Source organism: Lates calcarifer, linkage group LG18 (genome assembly GCF_001640805.2).
Source record: "Lates calcarifer isolate ASB-BC8 linkage group LG18, TLL_Latcal_v3, whole genome shotgun sequence".
Lineage (NCBI taxonomy): Eukaryota > Metazoa > Chordata > Actinopteri > Centropomidae > Lates > Lates calcarifer.
The window spans coordinates 7,306,971-7,329,264 of NC_066850.1; the positions used below are offsets into that span (position 1 = coordinate 7,306,971).

General features: G+C 42.4%; 1 protein-coding gene across 2 annotated transcripts in view; it reads left to right on the forward strand.

Annotated features, from left to right (window-relative positions):
• Positions 1-3,136: 3,136 nt before the first annotated feature.
• Positions 3,137-22,294, forward strand: part of sema3aa (sema domain, immunoglobulin domain (Ig), short basic domain, secreted, (semaphorin) 3Aa) — a 32,107-nt gene continuing 12,949 nt past the window's right edge. Inside the window, exons 1-4 of one of the 2 annotated variants that reach the window (XM_018671016.2) lie at positions 3,137-3,893; positions 16,209-16,369; positions 17,817-17,879; positions 21,480-21,599. In XM_018671016.2, the coding sequence (XP_018526532.1) occupies positions 3,788-3,893; positions 16,209-16,369; positions 17,817-17,879; positions 21,480-21,599 (450 nt within the window). In that variant the 5' untranslated portion in view covers positions 3,137-3,787. The remainder of the gene's footprint in view (positions 3,894-16,208; positions 16,370-17,816; positions 17,880-21,479; positions 21,600-22,294) is intronic. The other variant, XM_018671017.2, reaches the window with a different exon arrangement.

The window sequence follows — 22,294 nt, forward strand, 5'->3', positions numbered from 1 at the left end:
ACACACAGATCCGTCTGACGCCTATCCCCTATCCACCGTGTCCTCATAAGCAGGGTGTCTTGTGTCCTTCTTCTATTTTTACCGGCAGGCGCTGAAAGCCTCGGAAAGCTCCTTGTCAATGGGCATCTCATTCCACCGCCAACGGCGTGTCACCATTTATTAAGTCGTCATTACTCAGGCTGCTGTGGTGCCCGGGGTGTCGGAAATAGATCGGCAAGGATAGGTCGGACTGTTGCTGCACTCCCTAAAGGGCAACCCATAAAAGCGTGTTCCAGCACATCTCACTCCACCGGTGAAGATCGATGCAGGTAGCCGGCCTGCTATTAGTTTGACTAATGCAGATAAATGGGAGGGAGGTGGCTGATCAGGGCAGAGAGAGGAGGCAGAGGTCGATGGAGTGGGGCTGAGTGAGAGACAAGGGTACTTTAATGCGTCTGTCCTCACGTCTTCTTGTTTTGGGTAAACACCTAAAAAGGCTGTTTAGACTAAAGAGGTGATGAGATACCAGGATGTGGTCGCCATGGTTATGGAGGTGAAGACACAATGGAAGACATGGGATACATGCAATCGCACAAATAAAGATTCACTCAGACCAGCTTAAATAGATAGAAGAATTTTCTGTCCTCACACAAATAATATATAATTTTTTAATTTAAATCCACTAATCAGCCCTATCGTCACAGAGGGTCAGAGGATTTAAACATCTGAGATCTGTGAGCTCAGTAACATCAGTAAAAAGAAGTTTGAAGAGGCAGGAAATGTGAGTGGACAGAAGATCAGGCAAGTTGTAAACAAGTAAACCATTAAGCCAGATTATCTAAACCACTTTATTTGGAAGTAAAACTGAAAGCAAATGCACCTGAAGTGTTGACAGTATTCCCTCATTATACAGGAAACTGGGTGTCCTCTACTACAGTACACTAGGTCAAAGCTGAAACAAGAAAATCCGTCTGTAAGCTGTGATAGATATTTATAGTGGACAGTTTGTATTATAATTTTATTGTTTGCCCTCAATTTTCTCTTCCAGATGACTTTGGCGAAACCAGGGGTTCAACAAGGGTTTCTCGCCCCGTTTGACTTTTTAGCAATGACGCTGTTTTTCCAGATCTCAGCAGTTAACTTGGAGAATACATTGTTATTTTTACCAATAAGGACTGATGACTGAAACTACAAAAACAAGATCCAAGTTGTAAAAAGCTGTAATCAGCCTTTAAAGACAGACGTCCCACATACTTTAGCGAGCTAACTTTTCCTGCACTTTTTCCAGAAATGATTCAGGATACCGAAAGCGCTGTCAAAATAAAGTTACGCTGCAATTTTATGTAACACACAAATGCACACAATGTCAGATCAGATATGCTTTAGAGTGTTTCAAAACACAGAGCGCTGCTGGAAGTCCTGAAATATGAGGGCACCCTTATATCATAAGCCCACGCTCACCATACTCACTATACCAGCTCAGTTCTCACACTGTTTTCTTTTAGTGACTTAAGGTGTGTGAGCTGACACATCAGCACTCCTGTTTATCAAAGCTTTTATCACCTCACCATTGCTATGTCACCCCCTGAGAGGAAGCAGGAGGTGTCCACTCACACACACTCACACACACTAACACACAAACACCTGCAGGGGCTAGCGGGGGTTGGGGAGGGGGGGCAAGTGTTGTTGACCTGCCTTGCTGATGTGAATGACTTTACCAGAGACAGGATCCGTCTCAGACTCTACAGGGTAACTACCAGCATGTGTTCCCCTTAGCCGGCAGGTTTCATCTGATATGTCAAAAACACACCCAAAAACTATACTCTCTGTGGAAACATTGTGATTTCTAATTTATGTGCAATATTACCTATAACTCTCTGAAAAATATATTGAAAGGAAACAAATATTAGAAATGAACATGAATGCCATTTTACTAATAAATGCAGATCTTTGTAAGTAATCTTCCTTATAGTCTACTTTGTTGAAGGCAGGGCTTGGAAGTTACACGATATGGCTATTATGGAAATTAGACTGTCTATCTGTCTTGTCTGGACCTGATTTATTTCTCTCAACTTTTCCCACAACCATGACTGTTTTTCTTCATCCATGTCATCCAGTCTGACTCTTACTACCCCCCAAACCCACTTCAATCCCAAGTTTTAACACAAAGATCCTGAAGAAGTCATAAATATGATCCACAATGCTTTTAAAGAGATAATATGGAGGATCCCTCACTGGCCTTTCTCATGTTTAGTGACCAAACTCTTAATATTTTCTCAGCTGGTACATGAAGAAAAAACTGTAACCCAACTGTAACCACTTGTCAAAATCCTGAGGGCAATGTAAAGAAAAAAAAAAAAAAAAAAAAACACTGTTCTGGCATGTGATGTCAGCTTCCAATGGCTTTTTTTTTTTTTTTACCAACCAGGTGTTTGTCCAGGAGCCATCTCTTAAACAACATCTAACAATTCAGACTTAACTGATCAGGAAAATAACAAACCCATGACAAGAGGGGAATCTCTGCAGGGGAAGATACAATCAGAAGCACCATAACAGAGATTTTTAAAGCACTGATCAAAAAACACAATATCAAAAATCACAAATGTACCTCAAGCTGCTTTACAATTTGCACAGCATACAACGCTTTAATGGGTGAAAAAAAGGGGGACCTCAAGAAGAGCAACACCTTCAAATAATCTGCATAGATTTCAGTGTGTCAACCTTTTGTCTGTCTTCTGCTTCAGGGCGTACAGGTGGAGTACACCTGCAGCTCAACTAACAGGGGAATTAAATTGAGTGAACACTTTGTTTGGGGCTTTTTGAAGCTACAGACCACTGTATCGCCATTATTAAGTGTTGTGTGTTAGTTGATTGGAAGCTCTCCCATCAGATTTTGTAATCACTTAAATCATTCATGCACTAGTGCCTGCAAGGTTTTCCAACTGTTGGTGGAAAAAGTAATAAAGGCACACAGAGATGCAACTCTGAATGAACTGACCAGAGAGAGAGAGAGAGAGAGAGGAACTGACAGAGGGAGATTTGTGTAAAAAATATTAGACTAAAGGAAAATGATGACTAACAAAAAGGGAAACAGGGACAGAAGAGACAGCACTATAAAACCTAACCATCCACTATACTTCCTATCCACTGGACTGGTTTCATCCCGCCACCCCCCGTCTCTCTCTCTCCCTCTCTCTCTCTCTCTCTCTCTCCAGCACTCCTCTCTCTCTCTCAGCTGCTCTCCCTCCCCTCCCCTCTCTTCCCGTGGATGGTGTAGCTCTCTCTCTCATTCTCTCTCACTCTCGCAGTCTGGTGGAGCCGCACACAAGGATTAGAGGGTTGCTGTGAGTGTCTGCTCAAAGAGAAGAAGCCAGAAGACAGAAAGAGATAAAAAGCAAAACATCTCTAGAAAAGGACAGCTTTACTATTGTGGATAAGTGATCTGATTTACCTTTACCTATCATCTCATTCAAGCCCAAGCTGAAGTCTTGCTGAGCCTTCACCTGGGGAGAGGACAGATAAGCCAAGGGACTATATATCCTGGACCTCCACACGGGGAGCCATGTGAGCGGCACCCCTCTACCCACTTCACACCACAGAAGTCCCCCCACAGTCTGCACTCTGAGCTGGGGCGCACAGCCAGGATTTTTCCCCCCCTTCCCCTCCCTGGAACCTCCACTCTCAGTGGCTCGCGTGGAGGGACTCTCCAGGCTCGGCTCACCCCGGCAGGAGACGCTCATCTCTGGGGAACTGGTCGGGGTGTGAGTGCCCCCCTGGTCTGGAGGCCAGCCAGCGGCACTCCAGCACCATGGATTACCTGTTTGGGATTGTAGTGCTGCTGTGCGGGGCGGTGCAGCCAGGAAGAGGAGTTGAGCCCAAGCACAACGTACCCAGGCTAAAGCTGTCATACAAGGGTAAGCCCATTCTCTGTTCTCTCCTGACTCCAGGATATATGGGGTGGTTGCTGGAGCTTTTAACGTAGACTAGCTTGTGTAGTCTTTTCTTCTTGCCTGTGGGTGCTCTTTCCTGCTTTTCTTTTCATGCATTCTTTTTATGTTGAGAATCCCTTTTTCCTTCCCGATTTCTTTGAATCTATTTCTGCCTCTGTGTTTGTCTCATTCACTCTTTCTCCCTCTTGGTCAACATACAGCATCTAACTCTCTGCTTAACCTTCTGTATTCCTGTCTCCCATTAACTCGCTCCTTCCTTCTTTACTTGCTCTCTCAGAATTCACTATTCTCCTTACAAATAGTCAGATTGGTTCCATATGCTGAGGAAGGGCTCTCGCCCGAAGTCAAATGTATATATTGGCCCCTGTACCAATTTTCCCCTTGTGCTGTCCCCTTCTGCTAGTACCGTACAGCCCTGTTAAGTGTTCTGAACAGGCAGTAGAGCCTCTGTTTTAATGGCTTCTGTCCCAAAAACTCTGCTTCGTTCATGACACAGAGCCTTTCTTTAAGGGGTCACACAGGTTTCCAGACTTCTCATTACTGTATCCTAAATGGATCCAACAGTTGCAGAGTTTTGTTTAAATGGAAAGCTACATATGCATTTAGATTTAATGCTTATGCATTAAATCATTTATCTGCAGTTGAATGTATCAGTAGAGGGGAGGGAGTTTCGCGTGTCTTTTTATATCGTGCACGTGTAAGTTTTTGACGTATACAGCAAACATGTTATTCTCTCTCCTTCTGTGTTATTTTGAGGGGAGACTGCGGAGCGCCGGTTCTTTCTCTCCTCCTCCCTCTTTCTCTCTCTCTCTCTCTCTCTCCCTCTCCGTCTCGTCTCCTCTCCTCTCTCACACCCTACACTAAATCAGGCTCTTTGTAATAGCAGACTTTTCATCTCAGCTAGAAATAACTGTCAACATTTTTGGCATATTTTGGGAAGGTTTTTTTTTTTTTTTCTTTTTTGCTTTTGCTTTTTAATGTCAGTGAAGGAGGGTATTGTGGTTCTTTGTCCTAAAACATGACCGAAAGTATAGAGCCGGGAGTGTGGTCTCTCGATTCTTTATTTTAGTCTCGTTTACCTCATAAAACATGCCCTCTGAAAATTTATGAACGGGATGATTTGCCGTCGTTTTGCAGCTGAAAACATGAGTGTGTGGTTGAAAGTCCCGTTGTGTGTTTGACTGTCACCCAAAGCTTTGGTTCCTCCGATAATTTCAGTCCATGTCGAGGGAAAATCAAATTTCAGTCTCGAAGAGGGTGAATGTGATGTTTGTCACTCTAATTCATCTTCTATCTTTAGCCGAGACGTTTGGTCTAACTTATGTTTAGAGGCCTGCTATATGACATGCTTTATTCTTTAGATGGAGTGCAAGTTGTAATTTTGGGATAGTATATTTTCCTTTATCACCCTTTCAACTTCCAAGTGTGTATAGTTATTGTCTGCATTCTAAATCTAAAGTAAAAAGGCGTGGGACTTTCTTATTTTAACACTTTTCTAGTGACTCCTGATGGTACTGCTTTTGTGTGGTTGCCATCATGATAAAATATTTTAAAGGGTGATGACATGCATTTACCATACAGCAAAATAAATCTGGAAAGAATCACGGGTGAACTTACCTGACTCAAGTCATATAGCATATCCCTTGGGCTCCATCATGTCAGTTCACACGAAGCCGAGCCTGATGGGAAGATGTCATCCCTCCTTTACTCAACCATCTGTTAAAAGAATGTGAATATAGTTCCCTCCTGCCCCCTTTTGTGATCTTCTCTCACTGCTCAGTCTGACAAGTGAACATGCTGCTGACAACAATACAAGACAAGAGATATGTCATCAAGCATCAAAGACTGTATTGACTGACTGTACGAGTGATGGATGTGTATCATCAAACCAAGAGAGCAGGTCTGGGAACGAGTGGCCTGTCATGATAGATGTACTCCTGTGGATGTACAACGATTTTTGCTAAAAGTACATGAAAGCCTCATTGTTTATGTATGTATGTGTGTGTGTGTGAATGTTCTTGCCATGTCTTGGTGGTGTGAGGACTCAACACCCTCTCTTGTGATTTCCTCCTCTTAGACAGTAAGTGGTGTCTCGGTGTGTGAGTTTGTGTGTGCTTTAGCAAGACAAACCAAAAAAAAAAAAAAAAAAAAAAAAAGTGTCAGGTCTGGCGTGCACTCATATAATTAGACACCTGGTGTTGAGCTTGCGCCCGTGCACGAACACACGCATGAGCTCACAAATTGGTATCTTTTATTGTGCTGTTGAAGCAGTGTTTCTATAATTATGTGCGATTGCAAACTGCTGTTGGCTTGCACTGTTGTGTGTGTGTGTGTGTGTGTTTGTGTCACTATGTGAGCAAAAGCTGTGTGTAAAGGCATGAGAGTGTATCATGCGCCGCTCCTCTTTGTGTGTCACTGCTCGCCAGTGTCGGCGCTTGTTCCTCGGGCCCACAGGTGTTTGATGGCTCTCTTGATGCCTGTCAGGGGACGATTCTCAGTTAACACCCACACTGTGGCGGATGGAGGGAGGAAGGGGAGGATGGTGGAAGCGATGGCGGAGGGGAGGAGATTTGCTTTTAATGAAGGAAAAGCTGGCAGACGTACAGTAGACGACACAGAAGGAAGGGAGGTTGGTCGTTAAGTGAAGTGTCACTCATCCCCCCCCTCTCCCTGCGAGAAGGCAGCATAGTAATTAAGTCAAATAAACGAGAAGGAGGAATCCTCCTGGGAAGGACAGTCAAACAAGAGTGGGCTATGGGCCCTCGAGTGGGACGATCACACAAGCACAGAGCGAAAGAGAGACTGAGGCCCAGGAGTGGGACAGTCAAATAAACAGCGAGCATGTGAGCAGGGTCCCATGAAATCGTTCTCAAATGAGTGCTGATGACGCGCCTCCGGGGACAGACAGTCAGACAAAAGTGACTGATTTTCCTCTCTCTCGAAAAAGGACGGCCGAGCGACTGCAGAGTGAGCAGTTTGAGAGGTAGATCGCCCGAGAAATGGAGGCAGGTAGATAAAATGACCTCTCATGGGACAGCTGGTGCAGCAAGTGCAGAGTAAATGATTTCCCAGTGGGGTCAGTTAGACGTTCAGCAGAAAGGAGCTGGCTTTCACAGGGACAGAACAGTGATCATAAGAGTTAATGATTTTCTCGTCTCCTTGATACTAAAATAGCTCTTACTTTCCTCGCCTTCACTAGTAACATAAGGAGAGGGAGACAGAAGGTGAAACTCGAGTCCAAGTTAAAATAATCTTGCCCAGCGAAGACAGTACACATGTTGATGTGACTTTAGTGTTGTGTAGTAACTGGGAGGAATCAAATATATCAAAATCATCATCTTAGATTGTAGGACTGAGACTATTTAATGCTGCTTTGGCACTACTGCAGCACAGCATCCGTATTTATTACAAGCATTAAACAATGATACACTCCCATGGATCAATGCATACTTGCACACAATCACATTCCTGAACACAATCCATGCACAGCTGCCGTACTGTAAGTAGCCATCAGGAGGAACAGTGACCCCTAAAGGTCAATCAGTGCATATACAGTGAATGCAAACACAGCACGGGGGCAGATCTGTAGAGCTGCAGAAGTTGACCCTATTGTGATCCCTAAAAAGGAGCCAGCGAGCGGCACTTTCAAACTAAAAGGTCTCGTTAAACAACCTGATAATTACTCTCAGCTCTGGGTAATTACTGAGCCTACTGTATGACCTCTTAATGCCACCGCGGCTGCCCCACGCTGGCTTGAATGGGTGGAACTGAGGAGGAAAGATAGAGCGAGACTGAGAAAGAGACCGGGGAATCTGGAATTGGCTCGCAACCTTTCAAAATAGACACTCGGTGTGGAACCGCACTCAACGCAGTCTGGACTCAGCCCCATAATAAGCCCGTCTGTGTGCGAGCATGTCCATGTGTGTTTGTGTGTGGGCGTGCCTGCCTATGAAAATATATACTGTGTGTGCATACGTGTGTGGGTGTTTGCATGTGTGTGTGCCAGTTTATCAGTGTGTTTTGTCTGTTGATTCTTTCATATGTGAATGAGCATCTGACTGAGCCTCCGTCTTTCTCTCTGTTGTATCTGTCCATTCTGTGGGCTGGGGCTGACAGAGCGGATGTAGATAATTATAAGGTGTTCTCCCAGCGCGCCAACTTTGGAGTTGTCTGCCTCCCTCTCCCTCTCTCATCGTCTCTTCCTACCCCCCTCTCCTGTGGCTCACGGAACCACAACACCGCAGACCCAAAGTACAATCTTCAAGTAGGCTGTGTGTGTGCCTGTGTGTGTGTGTGTGTGTGTGTGTGTGTGTTTGTAATTTTTATTTTTGCTTGTCTCCTTTTCCTGTCTCTCTGATTGCAGCTCATTTGATACATATCTTTTTGGCTATCCTTCTTTTCAACTCTATTTGGACATACACACACACACACACACACACACACACACACACACTCAGTTGCCCTCATCTTTGCTCCCACACAGCCACACATTCCAATAGTATAAACCAATGTTTTGCAACGGCTTGCTTTTCAACTCTGCCCCTTATGATACAGCCGAATATATTACATTTCCTCACATTGACTCACATACCTGACCGCAGTGTTTGGTAATCTCCCACCACCCTTGTCCACAAGTTGAAAGATGCTACAATGAAGTGTGTAAGTGTGTATTTGTGCTGACACTCATTGCCCCACAGATAATTGTGCAATGATACAACCATGCTTGCAAAACAAAAAGCCATTCATTAAGTCATTGAAAAATCTGTCACTTGTTTTTGTTGCAGTTTTACACTTGCATACCAAAACAGGAAGAAATTGTTTCATATTGCATCTTATTATATGTAATTTAAGCTAATACAGGAATGCAGGAGGAGTGATTAAAGTATATTATCATTACCCCATGCTGAAAAATAGGCAGGTATAATTCGTGAGTTTTATGATCTCTGGTTTGCATGTGTCTGTGGTTTGCTTTCCAAGTCGGTGTATGTTTTGGAATGTGATGTATTGCCCCAGCGTTCAGAAAATGTTCTGCTGCAAATGGCCGTGTCATTATGAGGCTATTTGCTTTCGAAAATTCTATTTAAAAGAAAATGATTATCAAAAACAATCTGGATGTGTGCTCACAGGCCACAATAGGAGATAGCGTTGGTGCAATGTGTGTTTGCTCAAAGATTAATGTGTGTGCACATACATTTTTGTCTCTGTGTACATAAGAAGTGTATGGACATGTACACAGGAAAAATATCCAGTGTCTTTGCATCTGTGTTTGGGATAAAGGCTTGGGTTACAGCATGGTGCAGATTGCTGAACTGAGGGTATGAATGGTTCCCGCCACCTGCTAAGTCTTGTCAGTCAGATGGAGAGAGGGCGCACCATTCAATCTGAACCGAGTCGAGTTACAAATGAGGGGGACATCTCTGCAAAAAGACAGACAGGAGGACTGATAGACAACAGACAGACTCGCTGACAAAGAAAGGGAAGTGGCAGACAAACAGAAGCATTAAAGAAGTAGCTGCATCAATCTGTGCAAAAATGATTTCACACTCAACTTTCTCTAAGGATGTGTGGTGGTTTATAATAATTATAGACACTGCTAATGGATTTTATCCAAACCTAGCACTCTTATTGTTTTTCATGTCACATTTTCAGGTCAACTTGAAATACCAGTCCCTTCAAACCTCAGTAATTGCTGTTTCAATTTGCTGTGGAGTGTAATTTTTTTTATTTCTTTCCCTTAGAGTTGTTTTCCAGTCATAAATAACACAAGCAGCATGAGATATAATGAGAACGCTTTTGAAAACTCTCAAATTTCATATTTTACATTGCCACATAATAAATGACAAAATCTTGACATTATATAATTTCAGTACCTATTGATTATCGTTTTTCCAGTGTAAAGGCTTTTCATTAAATAGAGACACTACTCATTTGTTACATGAAACCTCACATTTTGTTACACAAGATCTTTATAAATAACAGTGCACAGAGCTGAAATGTGCATCTGTGTGTGTGGATTTGTGTTCTAGCGTCTCTGTCGCATCAACGTGTTGTTGCTGTCACAGTTTGCCTGGGACACATTCAGATCTGTAGCCCTGCCTCATTAATTTCTAATAAAATGGCAGAGCTGACATTCGGCTACACTGTGCAGCTGACAGGCTGCACTAACAGGCAGTGGCTCCAGACATGACCACGCTAACCACAGCCTGGTTCCTCTCAACGTCCATCCATCAAACTGCCTCGCGATAGCACTATCTCCCTCTCTCTGCAACAGCTTTGCCGAGGAGTGATTTTGTGACTTGTGAGCGTGTGTGTGTGTGTGTGTATGTAGTTACACACGGTCCATTTCGCCTGTTTGTTTGTATTCAAACCAGTTTGCATTGGTGGCTGTATTTGCATTCAAAAGTAAGTGTGTATATTTGCAAGTGTTCATGTCTCTGTATGTTTTCCTTTTAAAAATGAATATAAACCAAAGAGAATGAGCAGCCTGGTTATACCATGAGCATTTAGTGGTGTGTGAGTGGGCTTTCTGCGGTAGGCATGGCCAGGCCTCGAGCCGTCTGTGGTCGCAGCGCTGGTGGAAAACCTTTCTCTGTGGTCCAGCCGTCCAATGACAGGAGGAGACACACACTAATGAAACGGTTCCATATTTGACCGCTTTTGTTGTATGTGTGCATTTTTCTTTTCTTTTTTTTCTTTTTAACTGCGCTCATGTTTCGGCCTTAGTTTACTGTCATTATCCTGGATTTCTTTTTTTTAATGTCTCTCTCATTCAGTCCTTTCCCTGCTTTTCTTCCTCCTGTCAACTCTTCTAGTATACTCTGCTCTCGTATTCTGCATCTCTTCTCACTCTCTGTCTTTCTCTCTCGGGGGAGAACAGGAATGTCATGCGGTGACGAAGGACTCTAGCATTTGGGTTGAGAGAGATGAATGCTGCATGGTGAAATTCAACACATACTTAGACTACTCATATAGATTCCTTGTGGTTTGGGATGTGGTCACGTTTTCCTTGTTAGTCCCTCTGATACATATCCTACGGTTAAACATACTCTGAGTCATATTCACAGGACTGAGTATGGCATTAAAACGTCCCATAGGATACAGTACATGACTGTGAATTATGGTTATGAGTCACTTTGGCTGAAAAATAGAAAATTAAGTTTCTATTTTGACTGAAATTGTGTTTTCTGGAACTGGAATGAAAGAAAATGTACTCATTCTTAAATGAGCAATAGCAAAAGCAAACTCCTGACATATTTAGTGTGGTTGTAATGATTAATCAGTCAACACACACTTTGTTCACGCACACACTCTCTGTTCTGTGGGATGAAAGCACACAAAAGGTTTCTTCTTAATCATAGAGTTCATGGCAGCATGCGTAAGGTAGCAGATTTCCTGTCAGCACTGCCACTCAGCTGCACCTGAATGAGAAATCCAATGGTCCAGGTTGTGTTGTACAGACGGTCACCATGGAAACCAACCCACACCTGCTACTGTGCTTAGAAAGAGAGAGAAAGGAAGGGAGAAAGAGGGAGAGAGAGAGAGGGGAGGTGAACTTTTGAGGCATGTGTGGATATCCTTGAGCTTAGGATAATATTTGAACACTTTGTTAAGCAAAGCTCTCGGCAAATTTCCATGGGGCGGCCGTCTCATCTTTTTTATTCTGACACCTGTGTTTTGTGGACGAGGCCATCATGAGAACGGCGAGAAACGCACACCGCACCACACACAGAGAAAAAAGAAAGCGTCTCAGAGGCAGAGGCTGACATGCCAAACCAAACCGCTGGAGATATTACAGTACTAGTGTGTCTTTGCTTTCCTGAAGCTAGCCTTGTATTTGAAAGATAAACATGTGTAATTCTCTGCGCCAGTTCCTTTTGAGCTGCCATTTTCTTTTCAAACTGTCTTTTTTTCCCTGCCTGTCAATGGAGTAGCTCTTTAGTAATAAACAGACACAGACAAACCACAGAAACACACATATTTGGTCTAAGTCACACACCTTCTGCCAGCTGCAGAAGAAAAAAAAGGCAGTGAGCAGGAAATTAACAAGTAAAAATGTGTCATTCAAGCACCTTTTTACATATTGAAAACTCTTCTCTTATTGTTGAGCATTCCCTGTATATATGAACAAGAGAAACACTTGAAAAGTGCTGCATTATTTTAATGGAATATTACCCATCTGTTGAATCTCAGTCAAGTGTTTTCCTCTGTCAGGCTTTTATGTTCCATGTCACTCATACACACACTCGCACAGCCGTGCGTACACACATTCGGATAAACATAATTTAATGCCCTGTCGCCTTTCTTTCATGTGGTTTCATTATTCCGCTATTGCGTGGCATGTAGGCGTCTAAAACGCCTGCCTGTTTGGAGAATGGGGGAGTGAAGAGTACTCCACAGACAATTGCACTTGAATTTTGAATGTAGCTCTTTCTTTTCTTTTTTTTCCTGGGGCTTTTTAAGACAAGAGCCAGGTTATTTTCCATAGTGGAGTATGACAGAGGGACAAATTATAATTTATTTGAATGAATTGCTTGTATTTTCCAGTTTCAAGGGGAGTCCTTGAATATACAGTGAGTGTGCATGGAGTGAATATGAAAACGAAGACATGTATGATATGTGTATAGATATGTGTATATAACATATGATAATACAATATACCTCCATCATTCAATCATGTGTTTACACCTGGGCTTAGAGATTGATTGTGCAAAATGGTGCTTGTACACAGGTGTGCCTGCATATTTGCATGTGTGTGTGTGTGTGTGCATGTGTTTGCATGTATGTCTGTGGCTGTTTGCATAGTCTGCATGTTTTCTGTGTGAAAGACAGAATGTGCGAGTGAAAGAGAGCAGGCAGAGGAGGTGTGTAACAAGAGAAAATGGGATGGAGGTGGGCAAGTGTGTGTGTGTGTGTGTGTGTGTAGCCGCATCTGTGAAGTGACTGGAATCCATACACACATACGAGTATATGTGTTTAAATGACTCTGTGTTCCAGTGGCTAGTGTAAGCAGACTGTGGGTGGTGAGAGGTATAGGGCGGGGTGGGCACGTGGTGTGTGTATATGCACACATATATGAGAGGAAGTGTGTTTGAGTGTGTGTGTGTGTGTGTGTGTGTGTGTGTGCGTATGTGCGTATGTGTGTGTTGGGGGGGTCCAGGGCCAGGGAGTGTGTTAGAGGTGGAAGCTGCTGAGTGTGCTCAGTGTTCCACTAGTTCATGCTGCATAAGCAGAAAAACTGATTGGATTACAACTTAGTCTGGGCAGAGGTATGTGTGTACATGTGTGTCTTCATATGAGTGTGTGTATATGTTAAAAGATAAGTGATGCGGTGTAAACATTCAGGTCAATATTAATATATGCATGTCAGTTTAAGGGTGTGGTAGATGTCTCAAAAAGTAGAGCACAGTGAATTCATGTTGAACCTGTTTTGTGTGTGTGTGTGTGTGTGTGTGTGTGTGTGTGTGTTTTTGTGTTATTCTATGTACATATTCACTGAATGTGTCTATGCTTGTCCTCTGCCAGGTTTCTATATTTTGTATGAGCTGTGCTGTGCGCTCTCTCTGTGTTTCTTTGCTCCGAGCTCCAAACGAGCGTGTCTGTGTTTAGGTTGGAGGTCTTTAGGTGCTCACGCCCCAGTTCCTCCAATTCTCCAAACCACAGTAGATCCCAGCTCAGATAAAGCCTCTTTGTGTGTGTTTTTTGTGTGCGCAGGCCACCTTGTCTTTGTCAGAGATCACCACGTGTTGAAATATGCGTGCATGTTTCTTTTCTTTTTTAACTTTGGCCCATCTGGGGGAAACCTTTCGTGACTATCCTCGGACGCTGCCATTTTGGACCGCAGTCCTGGCCCCTGGGTTCAGCTGCGGAGTCTCACTTTCATATGATACGGGTCGTCACATGTAGAGCCAAGATGGCAGTGAAGAGGAGATGAGAAAAATTTCTCCTAAGTGGAAACAGGGAGAAGACAGAGGATATTACTTCTCCTCTGGTTTGTTCATTTGCTGTTGACTGTTTATTCTTGTCCCATAATATCTGCCATTCTTTTCTTTTTTCCAAACTTTGAAGAACCCTTTTTCCATTTCATTCCCATTTTATGCCTATCTTGGCTTTCTGCCACATCCTTTTCTTTTTTTTCCATTACTTCATAGTTGAAACATCAGAAGACCTCCTCTGGCGTTCTGTTGACTGGAAATCGCATTTCCTCACATCCCTCCTCTAACTCATTTCCTGACCCTGCAATGTCATGTCTGATTGGTAAACTGAGAAAAACAGGCTATCTGATTGGCTGCCACATGATCACAACATCTGAAGACACTTCTTGACTTAAATATTAAATTTCTTGTCATAGTAATCTGAGCACTGTAGCACTGTTTCTCTTTTATGGCAGAGTGAGTGTGTATAATGGCCAGTGTAAGAAAAGAAAAAAAGATACCTACACACCCTGAAACCCACACACACACATACGCTCAACCCATCTGTGGTACAGTACAAATTCTTACACAAACACACATCCACAGGCCTCCATTCATGCCCACTCCATTTCCTTAGCCTTAAACCTAGCCTCAAACCGAAGTCCAAGTGACGCAGATGAGCTGCAACCGTCTTTATTAGGTGACGGCCACACCCCTCTTGCAGTCCTCATCCACCCCACACCGGTACTCGATACGTGGTGATGTTAGACACGCCACTTCCTCCGTCTCCCCTTCCATCAGTCCCTTCTTTTATGTAGACACAGATGTCCAAGATCGTACACAGTGTGAGTGGGCGCAGATGGCTCCTATAGCAGCCCGTCAATCAGAGCTTTGTGGGGAGAGCAGGGAGATCACAATCCACTGGACTGCACGCTCATATGTGTGTGTGTGCCTGTGTCTGTGTGTGTGTGTGTGTGTACGTTTGTGCGCATATATGTGTGTGCTTGTGCTGGTTTCTGTATTGTGTGCCTGCATGTATCCATGCTACTATGTGACACTGATGATGATGGATGACGTTGTATGACAGACTGAGGCTGATGTATCAGACTGTACCTGTGTTGCAAATATAGAGCACATGTTCTGTGTCCAGTAGAACAACCAGAGGCAGATGTTTAATGGATTAATCTAATTTCATTTTAATTTATTGTAAATCAGATGCCACTGCTGTCATTATAATTACTATATTTTAGAACAGCATACACTGTATAAGCAAAAATGGGCTACTGCTGATTGACATAGGGTACATTTTAGCTGTGGAAGATGCTATTCAGTTTGCCAAAGATACTGCATCATTATTGTTATATTCTTAATTATAATTAAACAGATATTTTTTACAGGCAGCTGCTCAGCTTGGGCTCTACACAATAGAAATACATAGTAATTAGATGATGCAAAGGGAAGGAAAAGTGGTGAATAAAATGTCTTTACAGTCAGCCCTGTGCTGATTCTATATATAATACATATAAATGACCTGTTATGTCTTACTTGCGCCATATGAAGTTTACTGACACACAAGTTGTTCATATCATTGTGTTAACTTGCTCTCAGGAAGGGAGTGTGGTTCTTTGTTAATATGATACTACTACTACTTATTATAGGTTGACTCTTCAGAGTTGATGGAACTCCTTTTTGGTGATTAAACGTTAACTGACTGTCAGCGGTCTGGCTAGACTTTAGCCCATATGTGAAGTCTTGTCCTGGTTTTCATTTAGCATGGCTGCATATTTTAATATATATACTTCAGGACTTTGTGCACCTGAATGGAACACAGCGCAGACATACATGGTTACATACAGAAACTCTTTAATTTTCATTTACATAATAATGCATTTACAGACACACACTGCACACACCCACGCATTCTTACTTACACACAGTGTCTCCCCTAGCCCCGGCTCCATATGAATTATTCAACCAATCACACGGCTGAACAGTCTGAACTGTGTCCCTGATTGGGCACATGCTGTGTTCACTTTAAATGTCTCACGCTATACCTGACTGACGTGTGTCGGTAAACAAGTGTGTGGAAATGTGTGTGGAAAAGCAATTAAAGAAGCCTGAAAAGGGTAACTAATTTCACACAACAGGGCATCTTGAGGGGAGAAGCACTGCCATTTTTTCTTTAAGACAAACACAGTTTTTTTACACTTATCAATTTTTTATGCAAAATAGATAGCCACTGAGACATGTTAAAGAGTGGAACATGAGTGTTTGTACTATGTAAATGTGGATTTTTTTCAGTTTATTTATCAGTCTTTTCCATACATTCATTTATCAACACCAACTCTTTCTTCTCGTTCTCTTTCAGAGATGTTAGAGTCCAGTAACCTCATCACTTTCAATGGCTTGGCCAACAGCTCGAGCTACGACGCGTTCCTATTGGATGAGGAGCGAGGGCGGCTACTGGTCGGAGCGGAGGACCACATCTTTTCCTTCGACCTCGTCAACATCAACAGAGACCACAAACAGGTAAGATTCGAATGTGCTTAACTTTATTTTGGTCACATGGTATATTATGGTCATGGTATAGGTTTGTGTGAGAGGCTGCAAAGTGTTCTTCTCTTCTCTTCTCTTCTCTTCTCTTCTCTTCTCTTCTCTTCTCTTCTCTTCTCTTCTCTTCTCCCTCTGGAGTCCATTACTCCATCCCTTTCTGCACTCCCTTCATCCCTCCCACTGTCTGTCTCAGTCCAGACGGGGCTGTCCATAATTCCATTACTCCACCTGGACTAGGTTAACAGTCTTTTTATCTGATTCGGGCAGCTATCATAGACACACAAGACTGACACAGACTTGCCTGCAGGCTGCAGAGAGCTAAGCAGGGGAATTAAAGTGGTGAAAAATACATAGTCAATGCAGAGAGGGAGAGTGTGTCTCTGAATTCTTTTTGCCCTTGGCTCGGATGTGTATTTTTTCTTTTCCTTTTTGCTCTTTTGTTCTGATCTTTGCATCATTATAAGATAAAGGCCAAAAAGCAGTGATTAAGCAAATCTAATGTAATTACCCTGAAATGTGCAATGCAGCTTCCCAAGAGAGGAAAACTCAGCTGATTTAGAGAGGAGATAATATAAGAATAGAATGAGGAGTGTGTGTGTGTATGTGTGTATTGTATGGACATAATAATGCATATACATGCATGTGCATACACGTCCATCAGCTTTCCACATCTGTGTGGCCACAAGCAAAAGAGAAGGCTCGATCGCACTCAATTATTAAGTATATAATCATTCCTTTGCTCATTACTGCTCGCACATGCACACTCATACACTCCATGTGTGTTTAGAATTCATGTGACACCAGAGGCCACAGATGGATTTGCCATAAGGACAGTACAAAGCCATTATTTATTTGACAATGAGTCCTATCGCTTCTAAAACAAAGTAGCAAAGGCCTCCTTTCTTCTTCATATTTGAAGTGAAAAGTACAACCATATGCTCAGGATTTGAACTGTAAATCCCATAATTTGAACCAGAACCCATATTTAGACAATATAAAATGTCTATATCGACACAGCAAGTGCAGTATAGAGGGTAATATTCTTACACATTCCCACATACTGTGTCACATAAACATGCTACTTTTTTTAAGCTTAGTTTCTCTTCATTTTCATTTCCATATCATACCAGGCCATAAACTCTATTTCTTGTCCATTTTGATGCAGTCTATCATTATATTGTTTAGAAGGCCATCCCTTATTTGTCATATGTACACATGGTAATGACTGGACAGTGAGTAAACCAGCACTTGTCAGTATAAAACATGACAAATCCAAAGTCATTCTCCTGGAATTACACAAATCCTGCTTTCCTTTGATTCATCTGCTTTGACTCACTGCCTCTCTGTTTCATGAAACAACATGTAAATATCTCCTCTCCACCTCCAGCATAATGTGACTTTGTCTTTCTCTCATTTTGCACAGATTGCGTGGCCTGCCACCCCCTCTAAGAGGGATGAATGCAAGTGGGCAGGGAAAGACCTTGGGGTAAGTCCACACTCGTGACTGCACCGTGATATGAGCCCTTCCCTCCCTACAATTTCTCCTTCTTTTGTTACCCAAATTGGCTGTTGTTCGTGCTTCCATGTAATTCTTTAAATTTTTCTGGGTTTGTGTTTTGGTCACCTGACCACATTAAATATTCTAACAATATCAAAACAGCGTAGTAGTAAGTGACTGGATCCAGTACCCACAGAAGAGCAGTGCTAAGAGGTAAGAAATTAGCTCAGATGAAAGTGATAGTAGCCATGTCTCATCTCACCTCTAGCACGCTGTTTTCTCTATAGACCATCCCCCACAGGCACCCACAACCGAACGCACAGAAACACACTGTACAACAGATGTTCGGTCACAGTAAGATGTACACAGCGTCTCAATGGCCACGAGGACAATGACGCATTACCTCAGAGGTTGTTTGCCTCTGTGATGTACAGTCTAATGTTGGGAGTGTGTTTATGTATGTGCCTGAGAGTGTGCGCACGTGTGCATATCTATGTGGGAGCTTATTGTTTAAGTTCTCGTTATCTGGCACGGTGTGTTAGCTCACATGTGCAATTCTGCGCGAGTTTGCTGAACATGTACTATATGCCACCAGCTTTGTTTGTGTGCACGACGGTGTTATCTTTGTGTTGCTGTTTAGATAGGCCCTCTCTGCATAGTATCTGATCTTAATTTCATGGCTGGATGAGTCTCGAGTGCAGCGGCTGCAGGGTTTTAGGATTATCCAGAATTACACAGTCCTTTTAAATCACAGAGGCTCCACTGGGGTCTAACTCACCACCAGCTTTTTAGGTTTCACACACAAACACTGAGTTGCAGCCACACAAGCAACACTACACCTTGGCTCCCTCGCATGGTGGAAAAAAAAAGAAAAAAGAGTGTGCTCTGGCAGCAGCAAAATCACACAAAACACAATGATGAGGTATTTGCGTGCTGTGAAAATGTTTACCCTTGAAAATGAGGCAGTGAGAGTGGAGACAGGTCTGCAGTGTGGGGAGGCCTTGATTAGGACATTACTAAAGCATTCAGAGCTCCCAAAGTGATGCATTTCTCCAAACCACAATTTACAGCCGCAGAACAAATGTAACAGCTGCCCTCCTCCAAAATGCCTGATGGCTGTATCATTCTCCTTGGCAGGATAAGAGTGTAACGTAGCCCAGGTTATTGCATTGGAATCAGTGAACAAAAGGTTTCAGATACTAGAGCGTGGCTTCACAATTTCATAGAACTGCCTGATGTCATTTCCTCCAGTTATTGCAGATATTAAAGGGGAAAAAATCATAGTCCAAACTTGTCCTACACTTCCAATGCATTTTCCATATTCAATTAGAGACCTCAGCATAATCTCAAAATTCACTCAACTCATACAAATATATACAAACCCACATATAAATCTGTCCACCCTGTTTCTCCCATGGAAAGACATCATCAATACCCAGTCCAAAGAGAGTCATTAATTTTATCCAATAATGACTCATTTATCCTCTGCGGGTGCTGTGGTTTGCACATAATGACATGGTTTGTGATCGGGGAAACCATTTTTCACCTGAGGGCAAGACAGAGCCGCCTGTTTGAGTGACTTGCACAACTAACGTCTGTCAGTGTTTAGGTGCAACCTACCTCCCACGTAGCTAATGAGCCTAACTTGAAGACAGCCATGTAAAATCCTAAACAGGACTGACATTGGAGGGTGAAGGAGGAAGAGGTGGGGGGATTATAAGAGCTGGTGAAATGCATATAATAAGGGCGTGAGAATGACGTGGGGGGACATGTGCTACCGCTGTTCAACAGTAGGAAACACAGAGGGTAAAGTCATTAAGTTGCACAGTCACAGACACATAGATGTGCAGGACTGAGGTCAGCCACAAGACATCATGCAAGCTTAGTCTTCTCTGTGAACTCAGCAATAGCACTGTTACTGAAGTGTGCAAACTTTGTTGGGATTGTAGGTTAATGATAACATAAATACTTCACTGAAGCCCAGTCAGACAGAAACTACTAAGGTGCTAAACATGATGTGTAAGACAACAAAACTGAGTTGCGATTTAAAGAAAGGATGAAGAAAAAATATGCTAATTCACTTTCTCAATGACAGTTAGAAAATTTATACCAATCTTGTCTCTTTACAATTAATTTAGATCCAGCAGTAAGTTAGCTTAGCTTAGCTTAGCTTAGCACAAAGGCTGGAAAAAGGGGAAACAGCTAACCTGGCTCTCTCAGAAGGAAACAAAATCTAGCCTGCCACCACTTCAACAGCTTACCAATTAACATGTTGTATCTTATTTGTTTAATCTGTACAAAAACTGAACCCAAAACAAGACAATTTGTGGTTTTAGAGTGGGTTATGTGCAGGACAATTTCTTGGCCAGGTGTAGAGATCTGAAGTCAGCAGAGCAGACTTCAAACATGCTGGTTGGCAAACTTCAAAACATGCTGGTTGGCAAATTTGCAACCCTCAGGACAGAGCCAGGCTAGCTAACTAGCTAACTTGGCTCTAGCTTCATATTGAGTGCACTGTTTAGAGACATGGTACCCATTTTCGCAATGAATAGGTGTATTTCCCAAGTGTCAAACTTTCCCTTTAAGCAGATTACTGTGGAGGAAAAACGATCAGCACTGAAACAAGAGTTTCTACCTTTTTGAATAATAGCAGGAAATTCTGTTTTTTGGAAAAGGCTCTCAGTGTCTGATCCCAGAGTTAATTTGGTGTAGCACTGGAAAATGTCATCACTCCAACCCAAAGCCTCATATCCATTTATGTCTCATATGAGGGACATCATCAAATCATCAAACTGAAACATTTGTGAGGTTTCTGAAGCCTGAAGAGATACATGTGTTGAAGGGAGGAAGAAAGGAGGATAATTTGGCTGTCTACATGTGAATGTGATGTGTGTGCTGCGCTTCCAAATCCCCAAGCAAATGTGTACTTATTTGTTAGGTAGATATTCAGCATGTATTTATAATTAGGCAAACCCCAGCCTAATCGCTTAAACACATGTGCCCAAATCAACTCCTCAAGGCCGCTAATAACCCTCTTACATTAACCAATCCCCTTGATTAGCACTCTAATAAACAGTCTCACACCACTGGGACTATCAACATGTGCAGGGGAGCCAACCCAAATACCCTCAGTAAATTCAAACATATGGATCATTAAAGATCTGAGGTAGATTTGCCTGATTTGACTTACAGGTGGGATTTCCTTGAAGGAGACTCAGTTTCATACAGTCTTTTCCAAACCAACTGGAAAGTCCCTGCTTTAAATGGAATTCCAACAAAGCTTTTCTCTATTCACCATTATCCTCTGTTTTCTATTAGTCCCCATTTTCAGTTGAATCACATCAGCGCTTTTCTCTATTATAGGTGTCTGCTTTATTTTCATAAAGGATAAATCTTAATTTAAACTTTATGATATGTAGGAGAGAACTGGCAGTGTGGAGGTTACTGCAAACATATGCAAGTTCTTTCATAAAAAAAGTCACTGCAAAAAATGTATTTAAATCTCTTTGCCAGCTGTATGTCTGTATGACTGTATAAAATTATGCAGAGGTGGAGGTTTTTATGTTCTTTGTCTCATTTCTTTTTCAGAAAGAGTGCTCTAACTTCATCCGGGTCCTCCAACCGTACAACCAGACCCACCTATACATCTGCGGCACGGGAGCCTTCCACCCCATCTGTGCTTATCTGGAAATGGGCAAGAGGGCAGAGGTAATACATTTGGTGCATTGATGTTAGTTAACCAAATGTTGTGGGGTTTTAATCAGTTATATATATGCAAAAGGTAATTTAAATTTCAATGGAGCATTCATTAAGAAGTCATGAAATGTGACACCAGTGCTATAGTAAACTAATGAGAGAGAAAGTCCAATATTGTTTCCCCTTAAAAGAATCTGTGCTCTGCAACTGCACTGACTATAATCTCTCTCACACACACACATTTTTCTGTCAAGCGCAGCAGTATTCATTCCCTTCATTGATTATCTTCCCATCAATGTTTTCCTTTGTGTGAAGAGGCAGAAAAAAGTGGTCACTACATGGTTCGACTTCAGCCATCGGATATTAAACAACCTCTCCCCTACATAAAGGTTTAATCAGTCATCTTGATAAAGGTCTACAGGTTAATCAATGTACCAGCATGGGTTCTGCAGCCTGACAATGGGGAGGGGATTGAGTGTTTGCACCATGCAGATTTTTAGTACAGAAGACACTGCATGTGTTCTTTTGAGTTTAAACTACTGTTGTAAGTAATTGATTCAAAGAAAAGTGAGTTAGCTGGATCTCTCTTTTGTAACTTTTCTTTTGATTTAGTTAAAGACTCTGAGGGTGATTTGTACTTTTGCAATTTGATCCTACTTTATTCCCCTTTGTTTCAGTTAGATGCACAGTTGCATATTTGTCTTATT